The 9,677-nt window shown below is 34.5% G+C and overlaps 1 protein-coding gene across 1 annotated transcript; it reads right to left on the bottom strand.

The window, feature by feature from the left end:
- Positions 1-542: 542 nt before the first annotated feature.
- Positions 543-9,129, bottom strand: LOC133294552 (aldehyde dehydrogenase 22A1). The gene is made up of 14 exons (XM_061493241.1): positions 9,018-9,129; positions 8,886-8,929; positions 8,435-8,539; positions 7,669-7,796; positions 7,262-7,384; positions 6,696-6,849; positions 6,035-6,138; positions 5,867-5,945; positions 4,744-4,839; positions 4,474-4,611; positions 3,530-3,745; positions 2,881-3,072; positions 903-1,046; positions 543-815 (listed from the first exon to the last, which is right to left on the bottom strand). The coding sequence occupies exons 1-14, from the start codon at positions 9,127-9,129 to the stop codon at positions 657-659; spliced, it is 1,794 nt and encodes a 597-aa protein (XP_061349225.1). The 3' UTR covers positions 543-656.
- Between the last annotated feature and the right edge of the window lie 548 nt (positions 9,130-9,677).

The following is a 9,677-nucleotide window of genomic DNA, read 5'->3' as shown; positions in this document are numbered from 1 at the left end:
ATTTCCAGGAATATGATGAGAAAATGAGTTTTCTGGGAATGTTATCGAAAAGTTGTTTGGTAGACTAACATATTCCTGGGAATATTGGGTTAATTTGCTTGATACTATATTTAGTTGTATTAAATTTTCTCTTTCCATAGAAATCCTAGAATACCACCTTTTGAATGGTATTCCTGGATGGTTTTTTCAAAAAAATTTACACACAAAATAAAATCCCGGGAAAATTAGATTCCCGGAAAAATTTTAAAAAACTTGTACCAAACGTAGATAAATATGATTACCACTTTCAATTTCCCAGGAATCCTAACAAAATCCTTCTACCAAACGCCCCGTAAAGGAAATGATATTTTCCTTTCTCCAACAAGATAGTAATACGAGTGAATTCAAATTTAACCGTGATACCGCATATTTTATAAAGAGATTTTAAGTGAGTTTTATTGATTCCCTGATTTCATTAATGAAATTAGATAAGAAATGAAATTCATTGTCATTAATAACAATTCTATCACAGGACCAGGTACAGCAACTAGTAATCACGACAAAAATGGTAGAGCATAGGTCATAAAAATTTGCAGCTGGAGGTAAATATGGCAACCAGAAGTCCCTAATAATTTGAATATGATAATATTAACCATTATGTTCACCTGACTTGACCATTAGTCATTTCTTCTCTTACTGCCCCTACCAGCAGGGTTCTGCTCAGTAAGCATTTTTAAAACGTTTACTAATGCTCGCAAACGTTCCCACATGTTGAGCGCATAGAGTGCTTCAACAAGTGACTCCTGAAATTCAAATCCATTCTCTGCAACAGGATACTGTGGTGTACAAGAAGCCCATTTAAGTTTCTATTCACAGTGAACTAAAAATAGTACATATTATCATGAAAGGTTTTCCCCACTGACCTGAATAGGCTTCGGTATCTTGGTTTTGACAAATGGCCACCATCGATCTTCAACTACTGCTTTAACAAGACAGCAAGCTCGCAAACCTTCTACACCACCAAATCTTCCAAACCCGCTATGTTTTACACCCCCAAAAGGTAGGGACTGCAAAATCATAATTCATCTTTACTTCAGTGGAAATTAGAGGATACCCTAGGTTAAGTAAACATTTCCAGGCAGTTTGGCATAAACAACTGCATAAATATAGTAGGTTAAATCTGTAGATTACCCATTTCAATCTCAGGCCTCTGGTAATTACCTCTTGGAAGTTTTATAGTTGTAGCAAACTACCCACCATAAATTTTAGGCATTTAGTGATTTATTTTTATCAGTCTTCCTTCACATTTTTAATGCAAAACATGTCATTATGTTAATTCCCCGTTTTGCAAACCAAACACTCCAGGTAGAAAGGCAAAGTCTATACTCCTAGTCCTTGGGCTATAATTATAATCAAAATTTTGGGCCATAAAAATAGTGAATTGTTATATGTTTAAAGTTGAAGCGGGTAAATTGCAATATTAATACTTGAGGGGTTAATTTGCCAAAAATTTATAGTCAAAGCGGGTCATTTGGAATTTAGCCAATATAAATTTAAATAAAATAATAATAAAAATAACATCTCTTTCATTTAAACGTATATCTTTATCTGATTGGAAATTGGACATGCAGTGCGGAGCCTAAATTATTTCCAAAATATGTAGTTCATGGCAAAGGAAATGTTACAGGAAATTTTGAATAGTATATACGGAGCATTTTCTCATGAAATAAAGTGACAGGTTCATTAACAAGCATCTGGAAATTCTCAGTACCCTTATAGCTGTGTTTGGTACAAGAGATATTTTTTTGTGTCCGGGAACCATAATATCCAGTAATATACAAAGAAATCCAATATACCGAGAATGATATAAAAAAGTTGTTTGGTAGACATAAATATTACCGGAAATATATAATAATTTTACTGAGTATATGTTTAGTTGTAAGTAAAATATTACTGGTAATATATGTTGATGTGTGTTGGAGGGTATTATTGTCTCAAAAATATGTTATCTGCTTTGCTTTCTCTCAGTAATCATGAAAACCGCCTAATTTTTGATAATCCAAACAATAATTTTTATTTGTAAAATGCTTTACGGTAAAGCTTGGATACCCAAGAATTGATTTTTGATACTTCTACCAAACATGGAAATTGATGTTTACCAAAGAAGGTTTACCGGTAATCCTTGTGATACCCTTATACCAAACACCACCTATATGTTATCTTTTGGAGCTAAAAACCACTAGTTGGTTACTTGATTCTGTAGCTCGATTGTCTAACTCCACCATTTCAAACCTTTCATATACCAACTTCCTTATCAATCCTCAAGTGCACCTACTTTTTTCGTCTTCCTAGCAAGCACTTTCTCAGTAATCTCTCTTCTCTTACCCCAGTTAAGTGGTTTAAATAATGGATTTAGTGTGTGTCATGTTAAAGGATGTAAGTTGTATTCTTTTAATTTTTTACTCTATGTACTTTCTGTAGTACATAGTTATAACATGAAAAGTTGCTTTTTTTTTTTTTTTTCACTTTCCACTTTAGCTGATATGACTGAGGAGAGAAAAAAAAACATTTTTATATTATAACTACGTACCATCGGGAGTACATAGAGTAAAAAAATTAAAAGAACACAATTTATATCCTTTTAAAGCACAAACACTTTTCCCTTAAATAATACTATGTCACGGGATTTTTCTGGTCTAATACTCTTAAGCAGTAAAATCTCCGCAGTCAACCTATTTGTTACAATAACAGATCAACACTTTTTTTTTTTTTGAAGATTCAGATCAACACTTTCTAAACTGGCAGTTAGATGCCAGATCAACAAAAAGATAAATCATATCATTACTATTAGACCCTTTCGAGTGAACCCCTTTTCAAGTGTTAAAGATAAAATAAATTTACCTGACACATGTATGTTGCTGCAAAATCATTAACTGCAGCTACCCCGGAATGTATCTGTGAAGCTATATCTCTGGCACGGCTCTGACTACCTGAGAAAACAGCACAGCCAAGCCCATATTTTGAGTCATTTGCAAGCTTGATAGCCTCCTCATCTGAGCTAAACTTCATTATTGGCATGATTGGTCCAAATGCCTGGATATCATTCAATTGCACAGATGAATCTAGTAAGCAGTTGCTGAAGCACACAATATCGAAGGAAAATTCTTGAATTTAAATGCATAATTGTAGCGCATATATGACTATGACATGAGATATGGTTACCCAAAGTCCAAAAAATCTCAAATGGTTGTAGACTTGCCGTCAGATATGGAAAGTATGGGTATCTACAATCAATGAAACTAACACTTAAAACAACATGATAATATGAATAACGCTTCTTGCATATCCATATGGCTCACATTGACTCACGAGTATTATGCGGAAAAATCTACGAATAAGTTTGCAAGTAACAAGGTGGGATCAGCTGTAATTAGATGGTGAAACCTATGCAGATTGGAGGTGATGTGTGTGTGTGTGATCATTATCATAATAAAACTGAAAAAAGAAGAAGTAAATGTCTCGAAGTAGAAAAGATAATGAGATTTGCTACCTCTTCTTGCATCAATCTCATTGAGTGGTTCACATTCACAATCACAGTAGGGGGGAAATACTGGTCGACTGCATCTTCACCTCTATGTCTCAAAGTTCCACGTGCAACAATTTCAGCTCCTTTATCTAAAGCATCATTTACAAGGCTTTCAAGCTTTTCAGAATGCTCATGCATGCATAAAGCTCCCATATCATACTTTCCAACAAGTGGTGGGCCCTGCCAGAAATCAATAACCAAAGTATTAAATAAAAAAATGGACTTCTTTATATAGGACAAAAGTATATTCTTCAATAATTAGTTAGCAATGAGCTTTTTTTTTTAGGAAGAAGCTTAGCAATGAGTTCTTGTTCATATTGTAGTCCTCAATGTTAATGTTGTCTGTGACTGTGAATGAATATAAAATAATGATCCTTTTGCCGTTCCTCTCAATCTATGTACAATCATGAATTCCAGAACCCCAGTGATTTTAGTTTTGAAGGAAAACATCATCTGAGAAGAGAATTGGAGTATGCCACATAATATGTTCATCACTAAAGAAATTCTATCTATCTATTTGCTAGATGTCATCACTTCACAGATCCCAATCATTTTTAAGAGCTCCAAATATGAAGAACACACAAACACAAGAATATAAAACCAGTAATAAGTTGATACTAATCTTAAATGGTTTAGGTGGCAAATGGTCGCTTGAGGGTACAGAAAGGGTGCTAAAAGAGAAACAAAAAGCATGCAGAGGTTCAACCAACATAGATGACAAAGCAACATTATACTGAATCATATGGATGTCTATTTCTCATAATTTTTTACAATGAACTACAAACAACAGAAGACAATATGATAGATTTCTGAAATAGCAATCTTGTGACAATAAACTGCAAGCACATGTGATTATATGCATCAGAAGCCCATGTTGGAAGTTGCAAACGTTAAAAAAAAAAACTTACAGTTGTAACAGATTTTATGATTTTGGTAACTTTACTGACAAAAGAAGAATAAATATCCCGGTGGACATAAAATCGCTCAGCCCCAGCACAGTTCTGTCCACTTGACTGAAGAACAGCCCTGACAGCAATTTGTGCAACCTATATTCAGCAGACCAAAGCCTATTAAAACTATGGCATTCAAGAATGAAGATTTCATTATTTAAAGCAACCAAATGGTCAATAATAACATTCAAGTCTTGGGGAATCAGAAAAGGCGGAAGGGATTCATACATGGTCCACATCTATGTCTTCACAAACAATAAATGCATCTTTTCCACCAAGCTCTAGCGTAACTGGTATAAGCGTCTCTGCAGCAGTTTTCATAATCTGCATAATGAAGTATATTAGCAAAGCGCAAAGACTTCTAATTTCATGGGAATTAGATACCATCATAAAAAGAATGATAGAGTATTTGAAAAAGTAGAAGATAATTCTGCCCTGTTCCTATGTACTGATTCTGCTTAAGAAGCATCACACTAAATGAGAGGTTTAGAGTGGGTAAAGAGTGGGGCATAAGCAGGCCCTCATTCTACTATTAGTTAAAAATGAACTCTTTGGAGTTCCTATATTAATTATTGTAAAGAATCAATTTAACCCAAAAACTTAAGCTGTTGGGTGAGTCTATATTAATGGTTTTATATATCTCTAACAACTATCGACCATGCATAACATATTAAACCATTACATAGAAATCCAAATGAAATTATGGAAGTTATGAATTATGATATAAGACACTAAATTGTACTCCACAAATATGAAACTTAAAATATGAAAATGTGACATAAAAAACAAATTTGAATATCTCAAACTCAAACATAAATGATTTCAAACATTAAAATTCAAATCGTTAGCAAATTGAAGGAATTAAAGTCTCAAATAATGTAACAACAAAATAAAGTGGCAAAATTAGTCAAAATTCAAACTGCCATTAAGTGAAATGTCAAAATCAAAGAACTTAAGGAACTAATCATAATTAAAATCATGAACATCTAAATCTTCATCTTCACTTTCACTTGTATCTAAGTTGTAAATCTCTTCCTTCTACGACGAGAAAACTTTTGTAGAAACTACTGTAGCGGCGCAATAGCGCCGCGATTCAGCCGCAATAGTGGCCGCTACATCCTCTACACTTCGCCTGACCATCGCGGTGCGGTCTGTGGCGGCCAGCCACTGCACCGCAATGCAACTCCGCTATAGCGCGCTAAAGCGGGGCTATTCACAAGTATGCGACCATGCATAACATATTAAACCATTTCTTAGAAATCCAAATGAAACTATGGAAGTAATGAATTATGATACAATTCCATGGTGAGAACGCAGGGCGAACTGATTTGATTGGCCAGAGGAATCATACCATCTTACCAACACCCGGCGATCCAACAAATATGACTTTATCAACAGAAGATACCAATGCTTCTCCCGTTTCAGCAAACCTGGGAAGAAAGGTCCAATCAATGCCGTAGATGGAAAACATGACCGTGGAACAACAAGAAAAAAGGAAGGGTAAGACAGAAGGCCCTACCCTGTTATCACCTCAACAAGGTCCTCTGGAGCTCCTATGGCAGCAAGGGCTGATTGGATGATACGGAAGTAAAAGCACCCAGACCAACTTGCATGTTCTGATATCTACAATCAAAAGCCACATGATTTTGTAAAATTGAAAAACATTAAAAATGTTTTCAAAAAAAATAAAATAACAAAAACAAATTTTATAGTTAGTGTCAAATACCAACTCTCCAAAAATCTCAAGCTATTTGGTGGAAGCACAAAAATGGTTTTATATCTCTTAACTCTAAAATGACCCTCATGCAATAGCCTTCTTTGGGTTTGAAGCACGGAGAATGCAAAGCCCATCTTAACTTGAGCTGAAATTCAGCTTATTAATGAAGAATATGGGTGGCAAGAATGACCATTTGGTCAGAGAATCTTGGATTAGTGGATACCAGTACCACATCAAATACCAATTCTTCTAAAAGGTTACGTTATTAGGTGGAAGTTCATGAATAGTTTTATATCAGTAAGAGTATGTATCGCACATTGCAAGATTCTAATTTTAATATAATTTGCCAGGGAATATAACCTAATTCCCATTTTGCATAAATATTAGGAATGTCTAGAAACCACATGATACACCCTCGGGATGAAGAAGAATCGTAAAAAGGTAGATAGTATGATATTTATACCTTAATAACAATGCCATTTCCAGAAAAAATTGCTGCCAGCATAGGATTAAAAATATTATGGAAAGGATAATTCCACGAAACAATAGCTCCAATAACACCAAGGGGGTGAAATTCTACTTTTGCTCTCTTATGAAGCATCGATCTTCCAGAAGACCTGCAAAATTTTATTTATTTATCACACACAAAAGAAAAAGAACGTGATCATAGAAGTGAGTTTAGATAATTTGAAATTATACCATAGAAAGGTTAAAACTATGTGGAAGAAGTTATAACTTTTTTTCTTTTTCTTTTCTTTTTAAAAAAGGAAGCATATATAAGGCTTAACTTTGGTGTAAAAAAAAGGTAAAGGAAGAACAGAAAACATAATGAAATAGATAATCCAACATAATCAGTTTAAAGAAAGAAAAGAGTCAACTAATGGGAAAAGGAGGATTATGGCAAAACAACTTAATATAAGAGATATATGCAGAACTACTATTGTGTTTCATGGTTTAAATCATTTCATTTAAAGTTTAAATGAAATGAGGAAAGATATAAATAATAGAAAAAAATATTGAAACAGGCACCGGTATTCAGGCTTTAACCACTGCTCGCCCTCTGACAGTAGCCAATTGATCTTCTCGCATGTTGTCATTATTTCTCCTAAAGAGGCATCTACCATTGTCTTTCCAGTATCGCGCGAGGATATTCTAATAAAAGCACGAGTTAGAATATGTTAACAATATACTCATGCAATAAGCACAATTCACATCTATTTCAGACCAAATGAATTAAACAAAATGATAATTAAAAACAGAGGGTAAAGTTACTAAAGATTTGCACACTCCCCAGAATGTCATATAAGTACACTATAAGTTCAGTCTGTACCACAAACATTTCCAAGCATTGCAAAAATAAATAAATAAATGAATAATGGTTTAAAATAACTAACACTTAAATTCCTCCTACTACCATGGAAAATAATTGTTCTTACTCGCATATAAGTGCTTGATGTTTAATTATATACTTCAAAAGTATACGCAAAAACAAGCGTCTTTGCTTGAAGCTGGACTTTGCCCACATTTTTTGTGCCTTCCTTACTTTTGCCACTCGATCCTTGACCTATCCATACATGCAAAGTAGTTCTAGTTAATCTGGTAATGCTTTACTTCTGAAAAATTTACTCAAAAACAAGGAACCAGTATTTTATGGTGCATGCTCTGCAATAACAGGTTCTTTGCATCGATATTCTCCTCTTAGTAGCTTTGAGTGCACTGTCATTAAGTGCAGTCACATGTACTCATTCATAAACAATAAAATAAATTGATGGAAACCAAAGTATGGTCAACTTCAGGAAATAAGACACATTTCCATTTGTAAGAGCAACAGACATACAAATAAGAGGAATTCCATATAATTTGTATTTCAAAGTAGACAACAAACTTGAGAATTTAGTATACAAGTTTAGCTAGAAGATATGACATGTCAGATTTTCTTCAGCGCAACCAGCCAGCATAATTCTTGCATGACAATGATGTCCTTGTAGATTTCATAAGTCTTATATTTTCCTTCATTTCTTTAGATATGAAAGATTAATTCTTAATATGACGCTTCATTAAACACTAATCACAAAATAATTTATTCAAAAACAAAAAGTATGCTTCTTAATAAATTATTGTTGATTAGATAAGAGAAATAGATTCAAACACTATGAATCATAACCATTAGTCCCCTGTTATATGAGCACAGGACTCACTGACCTCATCAATTGTCAATGCAGGAACATATCCCAAATATTTCATTGTTGCTGGCTCATAGCACTGAACTATCTTGCCAGATTGCTGCGATGATCCCCTCGGAGGTACCTGAATTGCAACTATCAGCAAGATGTGAATCCTTCGAAAAAGTTTATACATAGCATCTTTAACAAAACCTCCAAGCCATAACATTCACATGGCTTGATCAAGACAAAGTTACTGAAATGCATCGACTAGGCAGAAATGATGTTTATCACATCACATGCACATTTTAATGTTCAAATAAAACTGATTAACGAATTTCAAATAGAAATACAAATCCTATCGAATACCGATCGTGCAAAATGCAGAAGCAGATTAATAATTAAACACGTTACTTTACTATGCAACGATTTGCAAGATTTTTCGTATAGAATTTGCAAACCAAAGCAGATAAAGGAGAAATAGAACTCACATATATGAAGCTGTTCTCCTGTGCTTGGTTTCCATCGTCCAACACTGTCATCATCACATCTTCACCGTCACCACAAATTTCCGTGTGAGGAAGGGAAAAAGAGAGCGAGAGAGAGAGCGAGAGAGAGATTACCATCGGAAGCGTCAACATCGATGGAAGGAACCTTGGGAGGAATGAGCATGAGAAGGAACCTACAGATACCGTAAGCGAATGCTAAAACGAGTAATGGCCACCAAAACGCCATTGGAAATTTTCAGATTCAGAAAGAAAACCACCTTGGATGCTCTCTAAGCTTCTGCAGAGTGTTTTCAAGACAATGCTCCCAGTCTCTGAAGGATTCTGCGCAAGCTTCGAGATGAGGATGACATTAATAATAGTTTTGGTAAGAAATTGGTTTTAAACTTATTTATATAGTACTTTGCATTACTTAGAAAATGGCACGAAATACAGAAACAATATCAGATTCCATGCGTCTTTTGATCGCACTTTACTTCTTAATCAGGTCTCGTATAACTCTCTATGCGGTCTTTCCCTTTTTCTTTTTTTTTTTAATTTTTTTAATATCAATCCTAATTAGGCGAGGTCTTCTGGGTATCCCTATAAGCGGCTCTTTGAAGCGTCTATGGAATTATGGGACGTGTCAGATCGAACCAAAATTTCCCCCCCATCCCACTCAACCTCCTCCTCTTGCATCAACTAAGGTCCCATAATTAGTTGCGGTCTTTCCCTTTTTTATTATTAAAGGAAAGGATCGATTAAAATACATTTTTTTTAAAAGAGCAAACAGTATCT

The sequence above is a fragment of the Gastrolobium bilobum genome, unplaced genomic scaffold (genome assembly GCF_033153095.1).
Source record: "Gastrolobium bilobum isolate Gb01-03AN ecotype WA unplaced genomic scaffold, APGP_CSIRO_Gbil_v1 utg5188, whole genome shotgun sequence".
Classification (NCBI taxonomy): domain Eukaryota; kingdom Viridiplantae; phylum Streptophyta; class Magnoliopsida; order Fabales; family Fabaceae; genus Gastrolobium; species Gastrolobium bilobum.
This window is presented reverse-complemented; position numbering and strand designations above follow the sequence as displayed.